Source organism: Cryptomeria japonica, chromosome 7 (genome assembly GCF_030272615.1).
Source record: "Cryptomeria japonica chromosome 7, Sugi_1.0, whole genome shotgun sequence".
Taxonomy (NCBI): Eukaryota; Viridiplantae; Streptophyta; class Pinopsida; order Cupressales; family Cupressaceae; genus Cryptomeria; species Cryptomeria japonica.
This window is the reverse complement of record NC_081411.1, coordinates 748170747-748195504: the sequence shown is the minus strand read 5'-3', so window position 1 is coordinate 748195504 and position 24758 is coordinate 748170747. Positions and strand designations below refer to the sequence as shown.

Sequence of the window (24758 nt, the reverse complement as noted above, 5' to 3'; positions counted from 1 at the left end):
TAACATAATTAATTAATTAATTATGTGAGGAATTAAAAATAATTAAAATAATTATTTTTAAGTGTCTACATCAACATTCCTTCTCTGATTAAACTCTAAGGCTTAAAGCCTTGCCAACACAACATTGTAGGACTCTTGCAACCTTGTATTCTTCTCTCTCAACACCTGCAACTCTCTAGCAATACCAACGTTCTTAGGAGGAATCTTGTCTGATACCACTTAATCACTATTCTCTCAAAATTTAAGTATCTCCTTCAAGGAATCTACTTCCTTTCTCTGATACCACTTTATGCAATACAAAAACCCCTTCCTTCAGACTCACAATGTTCAAAACACAGAATACCCCTACAGAGACTCTCTGCTACAAATTCAATGGTTTGATTACAACAAAACAAACTTATATGCTCAAATTGTATGCTCAAATTAGCAACCATAATTGTAACTATATCTATCCTCTAGCCCTCTTGGGTACTCACACCAAGTTTCAGGGTGTTCTGACAATTGAATCAAGGAGAAACTATCAAATTTCTGTTAGAACCCTAGTTAACCTAACTAGCCAGGCAACCTCGTGAAAAATATACAAAGTCTTTATGATTAAGAATTTCAACCATCAACAAATGGAAGATAGCACACAACTATATACCCACATGTGGTCACATAAATAGTTTGAATCCATACAAATACAAGAAACAAAACAAATTTTAGAGACAGAGAGAATGACAGAAAATAGACTTCCAATTTGGTGCCAATGATTTCAAATTTGAAAAAAAGTTACATAATTTGCATTGTAGAATCTTCCCCATTTTCCCCTCTCTCTCTCACATTCTCTACCCATTTCTCATATAATCTATGCTAAATTTGAAATTTCCCGCCATGACCATTGGACTGCATGACTGTTCAAATTCAAAAACTGATGTCATTGTCGGACACAGGTATCAGAATAGCAATTCTGAGCTGATAAATCATTGTCAGACACTAGTATCGGAATAGAAATTCCGAACATGTCTTCTCGATCACCCATCAGAATAACTCTTCAAGGTGGAGAAACAATTTCATGTAATTTTGATCATAGAACAAACTACCCCAATGTCGCTCATTTCGATATAGCTTATGCTGAACAAGACATTTAAAGGTCTATCAATATAACCCATCGAAGTCGACTGAACAATATTTTGTAATCCCAATAGTATAAATTATCCTAACGACAACCTTATTGGATTAACTATTCTGATGATAAATTTTTTCCACCATGATGCTTTATTGGGTCAACTATCCTGATGCCAATATTGATACCTTATCGGAATAGCCATTCAAAATCGGTCGAACAAAATATTGCAAATCTGATAGTGTAGCCTATCTTGATTACAAGAATGATACCTTATCAGTTTAATCTATCCTGATAATAGTAATGACAACATTTTACCCCAATGACATCTTATCGGTATAGCTTATCCTGATGACAAAAGTGACAATATTTTGAACAACTTTACAAATTTGATAATCATGACTCCAATTTTGACCAACAAACCCCAAAACATGAAATAACATTACAAATGGTCTCAACAAACCTTATTAAATCAAAATAGACCTAACCCTAACTCCTAAGACTCAAAACCTAATTAACATATTGAAGAGGGAAAAATAGATTTGAAAGGTAAACTGATCAAAACATAACGAAATAAACATGCAGAATGCTAAAATATCATAAAAAAATCATTTCACCTTGCTATTTTACCTTCTCCTTCGGATTGAGCTTGATGAAGTGAAGGCGCCCCTTGACAATGCTCCACTTGATGTGCTCCTTTGATTCCTAGATGTGGATGGCTCTCCAATATTGTGCACAAATGATAAGGATGAATGATAAGGATGAAATGATCAAGTTGCCAAGATGATTTCCTGGGCTCAAAAGGGCACCATAAGCTTACTGAATTTCAAGATGTTTTGAATGAAGGGATGGAACCCTATTTTATAGGAAGAGGAGAGGAAAACAGATGGCTAGGATGAATTCGAGATGAAGGGCTAAGATTTATTTGTGAGGTCACACAAGGTCCAAGAGAGGGTGTGGAGACCAAGAAATATGCCTTAAAGGCATTTCGTATCTCCACACTCTACAAGATGCATTGGAGGAATTAAAAATTCTCCAAAAATGGATATTATGGGGATTAGAAGAATAAAAAGGAATTAAAAATTCCTTGGGAGAGGGAAATGCCTAGAGGAATGTGAGATTTCGAAAATCTTACATTCATCTTGAAAAAGAGCATTTAAAGCTAGTGGTTGGATGAAAGGACAAAGAGTTGACTTTGTGGCTAATCATGATGATTAGCCATTTGTAAAGTGGAAAAATTGAACCCTAGTTGTTCTCCCCTCCCCAACTCCAAGGAGAGAGAAGGGAGGTCACTAGGGTTGATGGTTTTCACTTAGGAGAGACTTTACATTCAAAAGAGGGGTTGAAACCCACAAGATCCAATCCCACACAATGCAAGATTGGATTCTAAATGAGTTTCAAGGGTTAAGACATCAAGGATACCCTCTTTTGTAAAGAATATAGATAGAATGATTGAACTAGGAATGCATGTAAAGTAAGAAAGATTTGCTTATAAACAGAGATAGGGATACGGGATGAAGCTGCAGACTTGGAATTAGCAGTAAAATGTCGAGATGATGTTGTTCTGCAAATTTGAGCGAAAGTTGATGGGACGATGGCGCCCGGCATGCACACGGTCCTCCAAAAAATCCGTGAAACGAAGGGGGACCTGTTCGTCTCTACACAAGGATTCTAGATCTTCAATTACAGCCGTGTACCTGCAACCTACACACAGAAAAGAGAGGACGATTGGGGGGTTAGGGATTAGGGGTTTGCCTTTAGGTCAAACCCCAATTTTGGAATTAACCAAGAAATGAGAATGTTGTAAATGTAAATGTTTGTAATGTAAACAAGTACTGATACCTTGTTGTAAGAATGTTTGTATTCTTACATGCGAAGGTGTAATGTATGTTATGTGTTATGTGTTGTAAGTGATCTCCTCTTCAATGGTTGAATCCTTGTCTTGAATGCAACACCCAGCCTTGAATGGAAACTTAGAATGCTCAATTGCTTGAAGGAATACTTGAATGCTTGAATGTTTGAATGTTTGAATGTTTGAATATCGCTTTTGCCTCTTGCTCTTGCTTATTTCCTTCCTCCCTTTCTAGGAGAGGAAAAGTAGTTTATATACTTGTCAATTAGGGTTGAGAGACTGATTTTCCCAACCTTAGGCCGACCTAGAAACAATATTTTCCAATTTGCAAACTTCAAGACCCGATGCCCAAAAGGAGACCGGGCCCAAAATAGGGCCAGGGACCAGGGCGTTGGGCGCCATGGTCCCACCTCCCGGGACAACAGGGTGCAAGGAGGGATCATGCCAAGGTGCACAAAAATGCAGTTTTTGGTGTTGTAAACAGGTTTCGGGGTCTCCATTCAGGTTCAACGTTGCACCGCCATCATGAAGACCCAAATGCAGTCGAAATTGCAAGTGTCGCAATTTTAGGACGCTACACCATTAACGACTCATTAGGAGGGGAATTAGAGGAAATGTTAGGTGGGATTTATATTTGTAGGAGAATTTGACTAAAAGAATAATGTTAAGTGAGTTTAGGGAGTTTCTAGAAAAATTTGTTAGGTTAATGATGAATTAAGAAGATGATTTGTAGGAATCATGTAGGTTAACTAATTAATTGAAATTAATTAGCTAAGAGGAAGATTTGTGAGGATTTGATTTTTTAGAAGAATAAAGAAAGGGATTGATTTATTAAATAAATCAATCATATGCTATAGTGACAATATTAATTATATTTAATTAATATTGAGAAGAATTTTAATTAACATAATTAATTAATTAATTAATTAATTATGTGAGGAATTAAAAAATAATTAAAATAATTATTTTTAGGTGTCTACACATATTCCAGGTGCTCCTGCACCAGTTAGTTACTTCATCCACTAATTTTTTTACTAAAAAGCATGTTGTCATCAGCAAAGTGATACTTAAGTGTTGTTGCATTTCCTAGAAGAGAGATACCTTGAATAAGTCTATTTGAGCGAGCATGCTGAAAGAGATACCCAAGAGAATCAACAATAAGGACATAAAGGAAGGGGGCAGCCTTGTCAAATGGGATTTTGAAGAGGGAATGGAGGAGATTATTGGCAACAACAATGAAGGAAAACTAAGAGGGGGGTGAACCAATTTTCACTAAATTAAACAATTTAAGCACAATCTCATATTTGATCAATTGCAGCAAAAATAAAGATGAACACAATAAAAGCAACACACATAACACCAATATTTTGACATGGAAAACCTGGTTAAGGGAAACACCACGATGGGAAACTACCCACATTAAGATGATACTCTACAGTAGTATGTGTAAATATTACAATGGGGAACGCACATGCATTCGGGCACACTGCCTAGAGCTGACTGCTCAAAATATGATGACCCATAAGGCTCCAACCCTTAGGGAAGGCTCACTACATTAAAATAATATTTGGACTACAATCCGGTTAAGATGAACTAAATGAATAACATCTCCTAATGTTTGATGGCAATTCCGGTTAAGCAGATTTGTCGACCCTGCTTCAATCTCAACTCAATACACCATACCGAAGGATAAATTCTCTTATGTGCACATACACCACTCCGATAATGCAGACACAACCACCATACCTGAATTACATGAATATGATACCTATTTATATAATTCATCAACCTTGACTACAAGGTCAGCCAAACCCTCAATACCTAATTACAAAATTACATTACATGATACATAAATAAACCACCAGACCAATACAATACCATAGACGACATAGCATGGACCTAAATCAATTCTCAAACACATAATACACCAAAAATATTGCCAAGATCAACCGCAACATGCTACACCATCGAAAAATACTGCATAACACTAAGAGTATCACCGGACCCATAAGATCTTGAATAACATGCACAATGATCAGTGTGGACCACCAAAAAAAATAGGACATGACTAGGAAACACCAAGAAGCACGTTAGAACCATCTACAATAGTTGCAACAACACCACTTATTCAAATCTTCATTGATCAACATGCTAACTCTCAAGAACACTTAACAACAACAATTCAGACTAGAAAGATAACTTGCGGAGCACTAAATCATGAACCATCTTAAATGAAGATACACATGAACATCCAAAATGATCTCCCAAATTTGTAAGTTAAGATATGATCATACCAGAGCACAATAGATCAAATACCAGACTCTGCCAACCACTGAATAGAAAAAAAGGGCCAAACCTCAAACCGGATCAAATGATATGATCAGGTAAAATTTTGGATCACTGAAACCAATAAAGAATGAAGTATCTCTAGTTGATTCAGCATCCCAAATAGATAAACCAACCTGATCAACTCTTTGTAATCACCGGATCACCAAACAACTCTCTGCAACACCAAAACATAGGACTGTATTGACATCGATGACAACAACATATCCTAGCAGCAACAATATCCAACAATCTCCCCCTTTGGTATTGATGGCAACATATGAATGTGAAAAACAATCAATGCAAAGGAATAGATCCACATCAACAATCACCTGTAAACTCCCCCTAAGATCATGCACACAAAGGCTCAAAGATAAGGTAGTTTTTCACATGCTTCACTCCCCCTTTGATAGCAATGCCAAAGACAAAATACAAATCAAGCTTTTTTCCCCCACACAGGATAAGTTCACAAGTTTGAACATCTACAACACCCATTGACTACTCTGGCTGAGTAGCAGCACCCACTCATCAATCTGAATAAGAAGATAAGACTCTGAAGTCCATTGTATTGATGCAACTCAATGCATCTAGCTCTCAGCAAGAGGGGCAAAGACCCCTAATTTTTCCTTCAAATAGACAATTGTATTTGTAGGAAAAGGATTAGTAAAAATATCTGCAATTTGATCCTTTGTAGATACATATTCCAGTCCGACTTCTTCATCATTGACTTTCTGCCTCAAGAAATGATACTTAATTGATATATGCTTTGTTTTAGAATGCAATACCAGATTCTTGAAAATATTAATAGCACTTGAATTATCACAGTATATAATAGTAGGATTATCATACACAACTCTAATATCCTTCAACATTTGCTTCATCCATACTACCGGAGTATAGTTGCTAGCAACAACAATCTATTCAGCTTCAGCAATAGATAGAGATATAGCATCTTGTTTCTTACTGGACCATGAAACCAACTTCTTTCCTAGAAAGAAAGCTCCACCGGTAGTGCTCTTTCGGTCATCAACATCACCTGCCCAATTGGCATTAGTATAGGCACATAACATGAAATCATCATTCTTCAGATACCATAGACCATAGTCAACTGTCCCCTTCAAATATCTGAAAATCCTCTTCATAGCTGAAACATGAGTCTCTTTAGGATCAACTTTAAATCTAGCACAAAGACAAACAACATGCATAATATCTAGCCTAGTCTGAGTCAAGTATAACAATATACCAACCATAGATCTATACATGGTCTGATTAACTTTCTACGATTCATCATGCTTAGACAACTTACATCCAGTCACCATAGGAGTTCCAACAGGTTTAGAATTAGCTAACCCAAACTTTTTCAACAATTCCTTCACATACTGAGATTGAGAAATGAAAATGCCTTTGTCAATTTGTGTAATTTGAAATGCTAAAAAGAATTTCATTTCACCTATCATAGACATTTCAAATTCCTTTTTCATATCATCAGCAAACTTCATACTCAAGTCATCATCTCCTCCAAAAATAATGTCATCAACAAAGACTTTAACAATCAAAATGTTATCATTATCAACCTTGAAGTATAAATTACTATCAGCGGTACCTTTATAGAATCCCAATTTCATCAAATACCTATCTAATCTAGCATACTAGGCTCTAGGGGCTTGCTTAAGTCCATAGAGTGCTTTCTTCATTTTACATACCATTTCTCCATCATTTGATAATGAAAATCCATCTGGTTTCTCAATGTAGACTTCTTCCAAGTCATCATTCAAAAAGGTTGACTTAATATCCATCTGATATACCTTAAAATTCTTGTGAGTAGGATATGCAAGCAATAATCTAACAACTTCATTTCAGGCTACCAGAGAAAAAGTCTCCTCATAATCAATTCCTTTCATCTGAGAACATTTCTTACATACCAATATTTCTTTCTTTCTTACCATTTCACCAAATTCATTTAGTTTATTCTGGAACACCCATTTAGTGCCAATCACATTCTTGTCTTTAGGTCTTAGAACTAGCTCCCATGTGTTATTCTTTTCAATCTGATTCAACTCTTCTTCCATATATTTTATCCAATTCTTATCTTTACATGCATTTGCAACATATTTAGGTTCAATGTTGGAAATCAAACATATCTCTTCAGCAACAATCCTTCTCCTAGTCATCACACCTTTACTTGTATCACCAATAATTTGATTTTCTAAATGATTCAATCTTACATACCTTAGAGTCTTCTGATTGTTCTGATTCTCAGGCTCTTGAACTTCTTCATCGACAACAATAATATCCGGATTAAATGTCTCTACTAGAGCATTCTTCTTTAAGATCTCAGTCTGCACAGGATTTGAAATAATATCTTGATCATCAAATTCATATCCTCATGCTCTAATCTCCTTTCCATGATATTGACTATCTTCTTTAGTCTCTTATTGTAACATCGGTAGGCCTTGCTCTTAGTAGAATAACCCAAGAAGATTCCTTCATCACATCTTGCATCAAACTTCCATATATCCTCATCTCTCTTGATATAGTATTTGCTTCCAAAAATTCTAAAATATCTAACTATAGGAACATGAGCAAACTATAACTCATAAGGAGTCTTACCGGAATCACCTTTTATATCCACATGGTTGAATATGTAAACAACATTGCTAACAAGTTGTCTCCAAAAGCTATGTGCAACATTTCCTTTAATCAACATAGTCCTTGCAGCATCCAAAATGGTTATGTTATTCCTTTCAACAACTCCTTTCTACTGAGGGGTTCTAGGAGCAAATAACTATCTTCTAATTCTATTCCTCTCATAGAATGAATCAAACTCACCAAATTTAAACTCTCCTCCTTTGTCAGATCTGAGGCACTTCGGCTTCAACCCTATCTTGCTCTCTACCTTAGCTTTGAATATCTTAAAGTTCTCCAACGCTTTTGATTTCTCCCTTAGAAAGGTAACCCACATCATCCTATAACAATCATCAATTAGTAACATAAAATATTTTCACCCTACACACTTCCTACTCTTGTAGGACCACACAAATCAGTATGCACAAGATCTAACAATCCATTAGATGAATACAACTTAATCTTGAATGTAGTTCTTGTTAGCTTTCCCAACTAACATTCTTTACATACCAGATTAGATGTCTTTGCAATTTTAGGCCAATCTCTAACAACTTGAGTAGAGCTTATCCTTATCATGCAGTCAAAATTAACATGACACATCCTTCTATGCCACAACCAACTCTCATCAATCTGAGCAATCAAACAACTTTTCTCATCATCATTCAAGTGAAAGATATTACCTTTAGTCTTAGTCCTTGATGCAATCTATATACCAGAGGCATTTAGGATCTTGCATTTACCATTCTTGAATTGCAAATCATATCCCTTGTCAACCATCTGTCCAACACTCAAAAGATTATGCATCAAACATTCAACATACAAGACATCATCAGTATTATGCTTACCATCAAAAGAAATTGAGCCTCTACCACGAATCACACAAGATTTATCATCTCCAAACCTTACTATACCACCATCATACTTCTCCATATTCACAAATTTTCTTTTATCACCTGTCAAATGATTGGAACAGCGATTATCAATTACCCATTCATCTTTCTCTTCAATCTTAGCAACCAAAGATTTATCCTCAACAATGCATCTTGTAGAATTCACTGGTACCGAATCATTTCCCTTAATAGAAATAAATACAAACTCATCTTCTGAATTCCCATTCTTAGACTCTTCATCTATCACACCTTCATCAACAACATAATAACATCTCTTCTGATGTCTGAACTTTCGGTTAGGTTTATAGGGCTTATCATTCTTATCATATTTCTCATATCTGTCATTCTTATCAAATGTATGATGCCTTTAAAAATTTTCCTGCTTATGATACCTAGACATTCTCTTAGGACACCTAGAAGCAAAATGTCTTATCTTATTACAAGAGAAACATTTTAAAGATAACTTTCCATCATACTTACCAGCTCCCTTTGGAAATCTTCTAGCAATAAGGGCTTCAAGATCATCCAACTCTCTTTCTTGCTCTTCCATATCTCTCTTTTCTCTTTCATATCTGGATACCCAACATGAACTTTCTCCCGGATCATACTTCTGCTTCCCAAATACAAAGGCTCTAAATGCAGTCTCATATTTTCCATGTGATTCTCCAAACTTGCTCAATACAAAAGAAGCAAGCTTACCAACCAACATGTCCCTAGTCATAGTAGTTACACTTCGAATCTCATCAATAGTAGCTACTTTAGGCTTGTAAGCAAGAGGCAAAGATCTCAATACTTTAGCAACAATCTCATCTTCTTCAAGAGTTCCACCAGCACGTCTGATGCCTAGGACAAGTTCATTCACCTTAGCCATAAAGGTAGATATGTTTTCATCTTCTCCCATCTTTAGCATCTCATACTTTCCTTTCAATCTTTGCAACTTAGAAACTAAATAACATGTTTATCTCCTTCATACAAGGTCTCTAACATCTCCCAGATCTCATGTGCAGTCTGCAAACCCATCATATTAGTCATCTCTAAATCAATCAGGGAACTAAACAATGCTTCCTTAGAACTTATGTTATGTTTAGCATCCTTGATTTCAATAGAAGTAACTAGTCCATTCTGAGGAACATTATAGGTATTCTTTATAATCTTCCAATACTCTTATCCAAGACATTTCAAATGAACTTCCATCTGGTCCTTCCATATAGTGTAGTTATTTCTATCAAATCTCGGACTCTCTTTCTTGAACACATAAGTTTCCATCCTACATCTCTTCAAGCAGTCAAGCTTCTCCCAAAGGATCTAGCTCTAATACCAATTGTTCGCAACAACAATGAAGGAAAAATGAGAAGGGGGGTGAATCAGTTTTTACTGCATTAAATAATTTAAGCACTATCTCATATTTGATCAACTATAGGAAAAATAAAGATGAACGCAATAACAACAACACATAACACCAATATTTTGATGTGGAAAAATCAGTTAAGGTAAAAGCCACGGTGGGAACCTACCCATAATAAGATGATACTCTACCGTAGTATGTGTAAATATTACAATGGGGAATGCTCATGCATTCAGGTACACTACCCAGAGATCACTGCTCAAAATATGATGACCCAGAAGGCTCACTACCTTACAATAATATTCAGACTACAATTTGGTTAAGATGAACTGAAGGAATAACATCTCCTAATGCCTGATGATAGTTTCGGTTAAGCACATTTGTCTACCCTACTTCAATCTCAGCTCAATACACCATACCGAAGGATAAATTTGCTTATGCACACATACACCACTCTTTGATAATGCAAACACAACTACTATTAGGATTAATGACAGTCCCAAAAATACTAAGAGGGGGGGTGAACCAGTGTCTAACTGGTTAGAAGAATATTTAAACTTATTAAGAACTTTGCATCCAAATACAGTGTACCGGTAAATAAGAATAACAGAGACAACATAGAGAGCACACCATAACACAAGATAGTTAACGAGGAAACCCGGTGTGGGAAAAACCTCTGTGGGATTTGTCACATACAATATTCACTCACTGGCCAATGAATAAATATTACTTACAATGAGGGGCCTGCACATGCAGGAAGGCCAACTACCTAGAGCTCACTGCTCGATAAGAATCACACTAACTACAAAAATGGATTATGAAATCCAATACAATGTACTGCTTTAAATCAACATCAACTATGCCAGGTTCAGTACCGGTTTAAGCTGAGTCTATAACCAAAACCTTATACAAAATTTGCCTTATGCATTCGCATATAACATCCTTCCTTTTTCTTATTTTCTACATTCTCTCATACCATACATACTCAAAATGACCTATAAGATCTCATACATATATATGAGTCTTTTACAATGTATCATGTCGGCTTTACAAAAGATATTTACATTAAAATACAATAAACAAAAGTTTATTCCTTGTCGGCTGGGGTGTCGATATGCATTGTTGTCGTTGTCAGTGAAGTGTCTGTCGGTGTATGTAGAAGTCTATTGTTGGTGCCAATAAATGTCGGTGGCTTACCAAATGAATGCCAGTTGGTTGCCAGATGATTGTCATCAATGACAACATCAACTATTCTCATAAGAGTGTAGAATGCCAACAACTACCATACTAGAATTACATGAATATGACACCTATTTATACAATTCATCAACCTTGACTACAAGGTCGGCCATACCCTCAACACCTAATTACAAAATTACATCACACGATACAAAAATAAACCATCAGACCAATAAAATGCCATATACGACATAGCATGGACCTAAATCAAATCCTCGAGCACGCAATACCACCGAAAATCTCACCAAGATCAACCACAACACACTACACCACCGAAAATATCGCATAACACGAAGAATATCACCGGACCCATAAGATCTTCAAGAACACGCACAATGATCAATGTGGACCACCAAAACAAATAGGACACAATCAAGAAACACCAACAAGAACGTTAGAACCATCCTCAATAATTGCACCAACACCACTTATTCAAATCTTCATCGATTAATACGCTAACTGTCAAGAACACTTAACAACAACAATTCGGACTAGAAAGATAACTTGCGGAGCACCAAATCATGAACCATCTGAAATGAAGATACACATGAACATCCAAAACACACTCCCAAATCTGAACTTAAGATATGATCATACCGAAGAACACCGGATCAAACACCAGACTCTGCTAACTACTGAACAAAAAAAAGGGCCAAACCTCAAACCGGATCAAATGATATGATCAAGTAAACTTTCAGATCACTAAAACCAATAAAGAGTGAAGTATCTCTAGTTGATTTAGCATTCCAAATAGATAAACCAACCATATCACCAAACAACGCTCTACAACACCAAAACATAAGACTGGGTTGATATCAATGACAACAACATATCCTAGTAGTAGCAATATCCAACAGAGATAGCATTCCATTAACAACCACTCTAGCATTTGAATCAACAAATAACATGTTGATTTGCTCACATAATTTGGGGCCAAAACCAAGTCATTTAAGCATATTACTAATAAAAAGCTAGCAAATACGATCATAAGATTTATCAAATTCCAACTTTATAATAAGAGTATCTTGGGGAGTTTGTTGGGCCCATTCAACTGTTTCCCAAGCTAATACTAACTTGTCTAAGATAAATCTTCCTCCCAGGAAGCCAGTTTGTTCTGAACGAATAATCATTTGAGTGATGTGTTTGATTCTTCTTGCCAAAGCTTTAGCTATAATTTTGTATGATGTGTTGAGAAGGGTAATCGGTGTCCACTCATTAATCGTGTCTTCTTATTTGCCTTTGGGGATACACTTAATCAACCCTTGATTAATAAACTTTCCCAAGGATCCATTTTTTATATCCTCAAGATAAACATTGTAGAAATAATCTTGTATATGAGGCAAAAGAATTCTATTAAAGTCAACTGGCAACCCATCCATTCTCGGGATTTTTTCGGAGGCCATACATTGAAGGTTTGCATCAATTTCTTCTATTGAAAGGACATGGTCAAGAAACTTGGTATACTTGGGATATATGTTTTCTTAGGAATACATCCAGCAACACTTTCCTCCATAATTGAAAGAAGGATGTCATTAGTTGAATCATCAGTGAAGATATTTTTGAAGTGCTCATAGAAGGTATTCATAATGTCAGCTTGGTTGTTTTTCAAGGATCCTCAACAGATTTAATCATAGTGATGTGTTCCATTTTATGTTTGTGTTGAAGATATTGGAATAACAATTTAGATCCATGATCTTCATCCTTAATACATTGCAAGCGGGCATGGAATTGAGCACATTTTCCTTTATACACAGCCATTTTCTTGAGAATATTTTCAACAGTGGCCATAATATTTTGAATGGTGATGCTACATGGGTTAGAGGCAAGAAGCAAGTATCCATGTTCAAGCTGACCTTTAAGATATTTCTCTAATATTTTACGTTTAGTAGAAAAATTTCACCCATACTCATGAAGGAAGGTCGTGCATCTATCAATGGTTCTCACCCACCAACTAATCCAGTTGTCCTATTGTGGCTTTAGTTCCATATTCCAAATAGCCAAGAGACCATCAATACGATCTTGGTTTTGAGAAGGCTCACATTCAACTTGTAGGGAAGGTCATTAGAGAGGGGCACGAAGGTCGAGAGAGAAAGGGTAGTGAAGATGGGGAGGTGATTAGATAGTGTGGTTGAAAGATCTATGGACACAAGGTGGCCATTAGGCTAAGGGATAATGGAGCAGATAGGAGAAACATAAAACTGATCTATGCAGCTCAATTTTCATAGGGACCCTTCCCTACAATTATTCGATGTAAACCAATGAGATGGTTGGAGGTTGAATTTACCCATGAGGGGCTCATGTACTCCAAGGGAGTTTCACTTCAATTTTCAATCTTCAAATCTAGATTTGGATAGGCGAGAGTTACCATCCCAACTATGATTAGAAGGATTCTCCACCATGTTAAAATTTCCTCCCAATGCTCACTCAGCATTAGGGAGATTAGTGTGAAGTCATCCCCAAAGACAAGATCTTTCAATATGAGAATTAGGAGCATAAATAGAACAAAATCCCATCAATGAGTCATTAATTAGAATAGTTGCCCAGACACAATGATTTTTAGGATTAGATCCAAACATCATAATATCTTTAGCTAACCACGAACAAAATTCCAAAACAACACCGCCCCCACCATCAACATGGTTGGTAGGAAAGAATTTAGCATCAAGACAAATAGACTCAAGGATAGCATCCAAATGAGTTTAACCAACTTTCACTTCTTAAAGCATGAGAACATTAGTTTGATTGTTCTAGATAGAATGATTGACATGATATTTACGTGCAGGGATAGTCAATCCCCGCACATTCCATGATTGAATTTTGCCCTTCATTGTGCGGAGTCTGGGAGGTTTTCCTCAACAGACAAAAGCACATTAGGATGATTCAACGACATACAATATCGGGAGTCCATAATGATATCATGCTCAAGGAGGTCCATATGAGAATCTTCACCAAGAGGCTCTTGTGAAGGAGGTTGGGAAGTTACCTTATTAGGCTAATAGGTGGATAAGACAAGGTTGAAACATAAGGCAATTGTCTTCTAAGTTGATGGGACTCTTTCATCTTTTCTGAGGCACTATATTGAGTAATAGACACAACATATTTATAAGGTTTTATTTCATTAGAGTGGGGTGGATGTTGGGAAGGGAGAAGCTTAAAGATTAGGGGCAGGTGGATTTTGCTAAAGAATAGGAGAAGAGGACGGAGGGAGACCAATATGGTCATGGATCTTACCATTTGGCATTAGAGCAGCAACACGAAGGTTGTTTGAGCTTGACTAAGTGGGTTTTGGTTTATGAAAAGGGCAATCTCAAATGAGGGCCTTCCCTTCTATAGTAGAAACATGCATTAGGCTTCTTATGGTCGTTAATGAGCCTGTCAAACTCAAATGCAGGGCCTACTAGTTTGATAGAGCTGGGAAAAGTGTAAGTTAGATCTATTTCAATACAAGCCCTGGGTGGGAGCATAGGCTAGACCATTTATTAGTGTGTTGTTTGCACCATAAAACCTTTCCAAGTTCAACAAAGATATCTTTCAGGAAGGAACAAAAAGCCAGGTTGAGGAAATGAAATTTGACCCGCATGGGATATATAGATTTAGAAATGCCTTCTAGGTGGAAGTCTAAGTCCTAGGCTTGTACATAGCATGCTTGACCGTAGATACTCCAAGATCCATATTGAAGCACTACCCAAGCATGTCAGGGTCAGAAAAGGTGCATGCCACACATCCTCTACCCAGACCCCTAATCAATTACTCATCCCTTCAATTCCCAGTTATTGTGAGCTCACTTAAAAATTCTTGTTCTAAAGGTATGCCTCTAAGAAAGAATAAAATAATGGTTTTTTCTTTGCATTATGAGATTATGTCAATGATATCATCAGGAAATTCAAAGGAAATAGTTTTACCTTGGTTATACTACGACACAGAGGTTATTGGTTGTTGCATTGGCAAGGATGAAGTGGAGGCATCAATGACATAGGGTTTATTCTACCCAAAAAAAGCACCAACGTGTTTGGCATCAGACTTAGCTCTAGCAGACACAACTCACATGTGGACTCCTAGGAAGCCACTCATTTGGCTTTATCTAGTTCAACATTTACAGGCTCCCTCACTTTCTTCTTCATCCTTTTTAGTCCGATTTTAAGTGCAGAGTGGGTTCCAATTGTAGCTGATTAAGACAAGCAAGATCCTCTTGGTTCTTCCAACACAAAATCCTTGTCTAGCTCGTAATCCGACAACAACAAAGGGGTAGGGTTTCATTGCAAACTTTTTTCCAACGTGTACCATTGTCAAAATGCTTTTTCCTATTTGAATTGGTAATATTAATGAAGTGTTAAATTTTTGTCCTCTTATCTTAATTCATGAGCCTTCCACCATTGATTGTGTTTCTTGCGGGTTTTGGAGAATCTTTGTTTGGCCATTAATTTGAGAGTTGATTGATTTGATTGAATGCTTGTATTGTTTGAATTGCTTATTTTTTGCCCTCTTGTTTTGACAACTTCATTGGTGATCCTTACACCCATTGGAATCCAGGAAACACTAAGAGGGGGGGGTGAATTAGTGTTCAACAAATAGAATTTTAATAGCTTGATCAAACAACCACTTTATGCAAATGAAGTAAAGTAAATGCAGAAACATAAAGTCAAGATCAACAACACTATAACACCAAGATTTTTACATGGAAACCTGGTTAAGGGAAAAACCACAGTGGGATTGAGACCCACAATATTATAATATTGTGATCAAGAGTATAATAATATTACAAAGGGGAATGCACATGCATTCAGGCACACTGCTTAGAGCTCGCTGCTCAATTACAAAGAAAGAGATACAACCCTGAAGGACTCACTGTCCTACAAAAGATTACAAATGATAACTGATTGAATGAACTGATGGATAGCATCTATAAATGCCAAAATGATGTTCTGGTTAAGCACAAATAGTCTTTTGCCACTTTTCTAACACTGCTCTGTTCTGGTCTGGTCTGCTCTATCACACACCAAAGCACAAATCTCTCAACTGCACAAGTGAAACTACGCACAATCGCTCATACATGCTTCCTCCATCATCACCCACTTTTAAAATGATCATATCAATCGGACTAATGTATCTGTGTCATTAAATTAGATCAATTCCATTCCAGCCTAAAAATTGCTTAACACACAACATGAAACGTTTTACCCAAGCCAGTTCAATCCGATCCAAAAATAACTAAGCGGACCAAAACAAGATGTCCACGCACTTCCCATATGTCGGCTCATCGACCTCAAACACACAAACAACCATCAAAATTACTCTGCACGATCCGCACAACTGCACCTAAACACTGTTATACCAGAAAAACCATCTACCTACCAACACCAAACTAAACACCAGAGGCCACACACTTGGAATAAGGTGAATTGCATATCCACAATACATTTCACAGATCTGCAAGGCAAAGTACTCAACCAAAATAATGTACTGACCAGAAAACTGTACACTCTGTCGGATACACTATTCTTCTTACCGGACCTCACTGAACCTCAATCAATCTTTCAGAATGAAGTAATCATGAGTTGCGGTTGGATATTTGACTCAAGTTGCCAATTGCCATCAATGACAACATCTGATCATCAGTGCAATGTCTCATGCCAACAACACCTTTGAGTGTGTTGCATGTCGGTATTAAAGGAGGAAGTGGCTTGTAGTTGGGCATTTGAGTTTGATCGATGGGACACATGGCCATTCTTTTTTTTGAAAGAGGAATTTATATTTGAAAATTTGGGATATATTATGGGTTGTGTTTGATTATATGATGGAACAAATGGGCTTGTTTTATGTTGACAAAGCAGTAATAATTGTTGAACTTTATAATGGGTATATAGTAGCATATTTATGTGAGAGTATTAAAGTGTATCGCTAAAATATATGTACAAAAACTTATATGGAATGTTGCATATCTCAGCAACATGAAATGTGTATAAGATGTGTCAAAAGCAAAATCTAATATTCTCTAACATTTAAGACTTCTATACACACCACCTTTTTAGGACAAACAAAAATGAATTATAAAATAAATGTATTCTAAAAATTATTTGGTTTAAATTTAATTACTTTTGGAATATAAGTTGAATATGTAATGGTTAATTAAGTGCTCCACTAGGAGTCAATTTCAGTCAACTCCTATACCCACTTTAAGACCCTGTTCCAGTATGGGGCCCTCTCCTCTATGCTAAACTTTTTCATTATGGAAAAATTTGCTTTTCACTAATAGATAACCAAATTTTTGCTTCCACAATGTTCGACACAAAAAAGATTGCGTCTTGTATTCACCTTGTTTCCTTTTAAGACTGAATAGGATGTGATATCATGATATCTCTGCAAAATATGACATGACATTAAAAAATATAATTTATTTTCATATACTCTCTTTTATACACAACATTTACCTTTATTCTCTTTAAACTTTCCGAATTAATTAACCTTTTCATTCTTTATTTTACACTGTACTTCTATAATCTCATAGGCTGGACGTTGATTCCATTCTTATCTTAAATTAAAGTAGAAAAAGTAATTTATCATAGACTGACTTTATGTGTCCTTGAGATGTGCTGTTTTTCACTCTGAAGAATTTCATATGGCATTCAGGAGGAGATCTCCAAATAACTTTAACTGCAAATTTTAGTATTACGTAAGAATGTACTTGAATTCTTTGGAAAATTATATGGTAGCCTGGTATTAGAGCTTTTTCTATTTACTCCTATGTACATAAAAAACTTTCTTAGTGCATCCTAGATTCGCTTCCCTTCAAATCTTTGATCTTGAAAAACCAGATCAAAATTCAAAGCAGTGTTAAGAAACAGCCACACCCAGATCACAAAGGAATTTGTAATTCTAGTGGCCGACAAGTGAAAAGTTCTTGACGTGCTGCCATGGAATTTTGCTACAGTATACTTTTTAATCAATTTATTTGTTATGGAAAATTGGCTAGAAAATTGGAAATTGTACTCCTCGGGAATCTGTTTTAAAATATGCAGACAAAAGAGGACTGGAATTTATAAATAACTGTGCTCATGAGAATCACTCGGGCTAATTGCTATGTGAGTTGTGGCATTGCCTTGAGAAGCCACAATGTTTGTTGTCAACTGTGCACAATGTAATCGAGATGCCCATCTCTCTCTTTTATCTTTTCCAACAAGAATTCCACCTGATATGAAAACATGATGTACAGATATCTGCTCCTACTTTGATATTTATTGAATTTTGTATCTGATGATTCATCGTGTCTTAGTTCTGCAAGTGTCGCCCCTTATTTTCACTGCCAAACACTTGTAAGTTCCACCTCAGGTAAGTAAGTTTCTTCACAATTCAATCTATTAGTAGACTAAATTTGCTTATTGTTATTATGTCTTATATGGCTTTTGTGTCTTACCAAGATTTGTGTTTCCACTGTAAATTTTGTTTTACTGATAACAAATCTTGAGGGAATGATCATGTCAAGACAAATATCTGTGACCATTGTTACATGGGTATTTTGTAGTTTCATTGATTTATCTCTAAAGGTTTTGAATGACAGGAATATGTGACACCCCCTGCATTTGTATCTGCCATGGAGAATGAAGAAACAGGGGACCTTTTGCTACCTTGCACATTCTGCACCAAGAATTGCTTTGCAATTCATGGCAAACGCAAAGAAAGGCTTGATGGGGTTTCCTATTTCTTCAAAGTCATGCTCGGAGATTTTGCACAAAAACTGGTAATACTAATGCTCATGCACCCATCTTTGTCCTTTGTATATATAGACATAAAATAAGAAATTCATTTGTTATTTTCATTACTTTACTGCAGCGCATTCCTCCTGCAATTTACCCAGAATTCAGAAATGAGATTGGTATTGGCACAAATGTGGTGCTGCAAGGTCCAAGCAGCCAGAGGTGGGATGTAAAACTCTGTGGTACAGATACTCAAATGGAATTTGCACAAGGTTGGGAGAAATTTGTGCATCATCACAGAATAGAGTTTGGAGATTTTCTGGTGTTTAAATATATCTACAAGTCATGTTTCAAAGTGAGGATTTTTGGGAGGAGTGGGTGTGAGAAAAAGACTACTTTTTTAAATCCTCAGAACACCTGCCATCATTGTGAATGTCCTACTACTACTAATGCTAGTTCTGCTGTTGAGATTTCTGATCAACCCATGAACAATCAGATGTCGATTGTTATGGTTTCTGACAAAGAAAGGAATAATCGAGCACAAGCAATCTCTGAAATGGAAGGGAAAAAACGTCGAGGTAAGTAAAAGCTTAGTGTAAGCACTTGAATAGAATGTTTGAGTCCCCAAAATTTTAGTGAGTTTTGATAGCAGATATTTCCTTAAAAATTTTACTAAAACTGTCCTACAAATTTTAATTTGAAACCTGAATGCAGGCCGTCCTCCCAAGAGACAGCAGATATTGACTGAGAAAAGAAATTATCGAAAACCTTGTTATATTTCTTGCAGGCGTCCTGTTACTGAAGCAGAAAGGAAGCAGGTCCTTGAAGCTGCCGTTTCTTTCACATCAATAAGACCCTTTTATTTAGTAATTATGACGCAGTCTTATGTCTACAGCGGATTTTGGCTTGTAAGTTCTCCCATTCTCTGTCTCCAAGTCTATCTTTCATCTCTTGCAATATTGGCACATTGATTTTTCCAGTGCATCTCTCTTTTTTGGTTATTAGATGGGTTTACAGGGGGTTTAATGGGGTAACATACTTTAGCTTCTACTTTGCTCTAACTAGCAGGGTTTAAGTGGAATTTAATGGTTTAATGTGATTCAGTTTATGAGATGGTTTGGATGTGCAGAGAGTTTCAAAATCATGTGCTGATAGTCTACAATTACCACAAGAGAGAACCCAACTGACTCTTGTGGATCCTAACAGTAAGGAATGGCATGTGCAATACCTGGGACATCTGGAGAGAGCTGCCCTGAGTGGGGGTTGGGGACATTTTTCACGTGGGAATAATCTGGAGGAAGGAGATGCCTGCATCTTTGAGCGGATAGACAATAACAAAAAGAAAGTTAAGCTCAAAGTCCATATTTTTAGGGTTGTCAAAGAGTGTACTCCTTACAAGAGAGTGAATGGAAGACAACTGAATGATAAGCTTGGCTCTTATAAGAATATGGAAGTCTCAAGGGAAGATCTTGCCAGCAATTTTTCAGTAGAAAACTTGGGGCATGAACAAGAAGATCTTGGACAACAAAGAATAAAACAAATGCAATTGAAGAAAGACAGGGCTGCTACTAAAAGCAACAAGCATAAACTGACTAAATCAAATTGGACACCTTCCACTTCAGATGGGGAAATAGTTTGCAGGCGTAGCAGAAGATTTGCAGAAACATGTAATTTAGTTCAGCGTCCAAAGAAAGACCTGCTATGCTTAGTATCCTCCATAGATGGGCAACAATCAATTCTCAGGGATGCGATGATGCTATCGAAAAAGACTATTTCTCTAGATGATGTCAATGACAGTTGCAACGAAGAAGACTTGATGATTATTTGGGACAGTCGTGATGCAAGTCATACGATACCTTCCAGCAGTGAAGCTTTAATTCCATGTGGAGAGTCCAGTCATAAAGGAGTTTTGATGACAAAGTCCATACTTCCAATTTTGGATACCAAATCTGAGGCGTTAGATTTGGTGGTGGCATTGTCACCAGGGGAAGCTGGTTCACCAGTTGATAAGAAGGGTGAAGCAAATTGGTTAACTGGTTCAGGAATGAGTGATAAGACTGGGCCCTTATAGAATCCGGTCATAGAAGCCTGTTGATGATTTTTTGACCGTGATTCGATAGTACAGGAAGTAAATCAAAAATCCCAAACGGTAGTTTTGATGGCATTGTTACTAGAAGCAGCCACTCATTGATACCAGTGCAGAACCAAACATGCTAATCATGTTCAAAAGGGAATGGTGACACCAGGTGATCTGAGCTTACATTAAGGAAGGAAAAATTATATGCAGTAGTGCAGATTGCAGTTATATTACTTATAGGACAGTATTAAATGTAAATCTGAATTCATCAAACATATTTATGTAGAGCGTAGGACAATAAGTTCCATATAGTTTAGGAAGCAAATGAAGAAAGGTAGACATTGAACTTTTTGGAAGTGTGACTCGAATCAAGTGTTTCTATGGGTGACAGAAGTTGAGAAGCAGAGTGAGTGGTTGGCTCAGCTGAATAAAAAACTGAAAAAAATGCCCCTTGTGAGACTTACTTGAAACAACTTCTTCACTAGTTATATCTCATAAGCTTGCTTAGCATTTTCAAAATTCCAGTAAAGCAGAATTTATTTCTGCAGTATTCTGACAAATTTTGCCCTCAATGATAAGATATTTTACTTATAAGACGTATCACATGAACTAGCTTGTTAAGGGCAATTTTGTCATCTTTCACAAAGGTGTGAGTACTTACACTTTTGAATAAGAAAAGTAGGTGGTTGCAAAAATAGTTTTTGAGGATGGACATTTTGGCTTCGAGCTGTACAGTAGACCTTAGAAGGAGAGACATCCTGTCATGATTTGGGCTTGATGGGATGGGGGTACCATATTGTGAATCATTTTTTCTGAATACTGTCTGTTACCTCTCTTGTGTATGCTATCCAGTAAATGAAGCAACGAGTATGCCAAGTTCTTTTTATGATGCAAGTATGGAGTAAGGAGATAGATGATGTTAAGATGTTAACAGACTATTAATCCTTGCAGAATCAGATTGTCTCATACGTTAGCAAGTTAGTTACTTCATCTACAGTAAGACTCGCTCCTAAGCACTGTTACATTTTTTTTACTAGTTAGAGATGGTGAGGATTTTTAGTCCTAGAATCAATTCGAAGAGGTACATTTTTTAGGTGCATCCAACATAAAATGAAAGGCATTATTTAAGATGATAACAGATCAGTTAGTGGCCTTTGTATCCTATATAATCAGTTGCACACTGTTGCATGCCTATGAAACCAACTTGATCCAAGGATGTACAGAATTATGAACTAAATATATATTTACTGTACATTAATGTTTCCTAGCCTTATGTGTAAGCTGGATTCTTAATGGGAAAATGCACACCATCAAGCAACCTATATATAACTTTTTGAAACTAGGATGTAGAGGTCTATATATAACTTTTTGAAACTAGAATGTAGAGGTCTTCATGTTTCATGACTAATTTATCATAGCAACTGGTTACCATCCTCTTCACCCTCTTCACCCTATCACCTTGTTTTCCGGTCCACCCCCTACTTGCTCCTCCTTTTAAGTCTAAGTTTGCAATCCACCTCTTTACTTTTCCTCTTCCTTCGAGTGCAATCCAAAACATCGATACAAAAAACATACACAGTTTCTTCCAGAAGCATTCTTACAAAGAAAATTAATCTTACTTGAAACCCTCCACACACATGCATCTGTGCATTCACCTTAAAATATAAATATACATGTACAGTTGTTTATTTATTCCTTCAATTTATCTGAGTTGTCAGTTTTCTTATAAATACAACTCTATAGAATCTTTTATGAATAGACTGACACTTAAAGTCATAAGAAGATAACTGATATTCATTTTATTGATAGAACAAACCACTGCTTCTGACCTTTGGATAGCAAAAAGATATTAACAAGATTGTGTCGCATCCTCTATTTGCCCCTCTGATCACCATTCCACAATTTCCTCAATGTCTTTCTATGATTTATTCTCATATTGTTTAGCACTCAAACCCAACTATTAGCCCAGTCAGAATATCAATCATTTAAAATAAGATGCCATTTCCATGCATATTCTGCGCCACCTAGTGCCATTGTTCTTCTATATCATCAATCCTTTTATTCTAGTTGTCTTGCAAATCTTACTAGAGTGATGATGGAATATTGAGATCTAACACAGGGCTGACTGTATGCTCGATAGCATCCAATAACGTTAGATTATACAAATAAGTCCATATGGAACAAAAAAATATGAACTCTGCAAACAAAGGGAAGGAATTGAAGTCACGTAATTTCCACACTTCATAATGTTAATATGTTAATATTTTCTTTATTTTGATGAATAGATATTTTCATTAAAATATATATAAAAGAGTACACTATTCATAAAAAAAAAAGGTTGGGAGGAAAAACTCACTCTTTGATAGTCACTCCGGCATAGCCCAGAAACAGCCAAAAAAAGCTACTCAAAACACGGGCATAGCCCAAAAATCCAGAAACAACATAAAAAGCCTAAGCAACTAGAGCAGTAGCAATAGAAGGAGGAGGTGTATCCATGTCATCCTTTTTATCCCATACATTAGCGGGGTCAAGGGGGGTCTGAAAGAGACCACCCATCCTCAACAACGTTTCTTTCATTTTGATGATATTTTTCATCATCAACATTTCTTTCATTTTGATGATGGATCATGTAATATGATCTAAAATGTTGATGATGAAAAATATCACATAGTGCAAATCAGCAATAGAAAAGAGAAAGGATGCTAACTATGGGACAATTATATATTCCTAAAAATATTGCCTAATGATAATGGGTTTTTCTAGGGTTTAGGTCTAGGCTTTGCTTATGCCAACTTTTGTCATTCCTTATACCAACGGCTTCTTTGGGCATAATTCTTCTTTAGTTTTATATTTTGCCACTATTATGGGGTCTTTAAATTTGTCACACTTTTGCAGTTGTTTTTTTTTTCCCTTAAATGGCCTCATACTTCATCAATTCAATAGTTATTGTTGGTGTTGATGGTTTCATGGTGCATGAGGATGGCTCCATTGCAAAAGAGACCTAGTAAATTTACTCCTAAGGTTTTTCATGTATGCCTTTTGAAACACATCCAAATTTAGTCCTTCCCATCATGTAATTTGAGAGTGTTTACAGAAGCTTGAAATTTTTACTATAACAGGTTATTTTGTTAGGTGAACAAATCTTGGGCTCCACATGAGGTCCACCATGATGCTATCCAAAACCTTGTGAAAGAATTCTTTCATTTTCATTTTGTTGAAGCCACCATTTAGAAGCCATTCTCAAAGATGACCCTTGACCTTTGTCCATACATGTCTCTTCTTGTTTTGACACCTTGAACCCAATACTTGTAGTTTCTAAGGGAATAACTCTCCATGTCCAATCCAAGTGGAATTTCTCGGGTTATCTTTGCCATGCTAGAACTTTTTGCCTAAAACAATGGCTTTTCTATGAAATGTTGTTTGTTTTGAGCTTTATCTTTCTAGATAACTGAAGGAGTTTATTGTTATCGAAATTGGCTAGATAAGACACACATAACATGTCATCTATCTTAACCTACCCAACACTTATTATAGGTTTCATTCCTTTAACCATATAACAACATATTATTCTCTAGCTTCTCACAGTAATCCCACCCTACCTTGCAAATG

At 36.3% G+C, this 24758-nt stretch overlaps 1 protein-coding gene across 1 annotated transcript in view; it reads left to right on the top strand.

Annotated features, from left to right (window-relative positions):
• Nucleotides 1-17969: 17969 nt before the first annotated feature.
• LOC131039792 (uncharacterized) overlaps nt 17970-24758 on the top strand; it is a 91864-nt gene continuing 85075 nt past the window's right edge. Inside the window, exons 1-5 of the mRNA XM_059208957.1 lie at nt 17970-18707; nt 18937-19116; nt 19209-19650; nt 19787-19980; nt 20202-21141. Coding sequence (XP_059064940.1) covers nt 18970-19116; nt 19209-19650; nt 19787-19980; nt 20202-21141 — 1723 coding nt within the window. The 5' untranslated portion in view covers nt 17970-18707; nt 18937-18969. The remainder of the gene's footprint in view (nt 18708-18936; nt 19117-19208; nt 19651-19786; nt 19981-20201; nt 21142-24758) is intronic.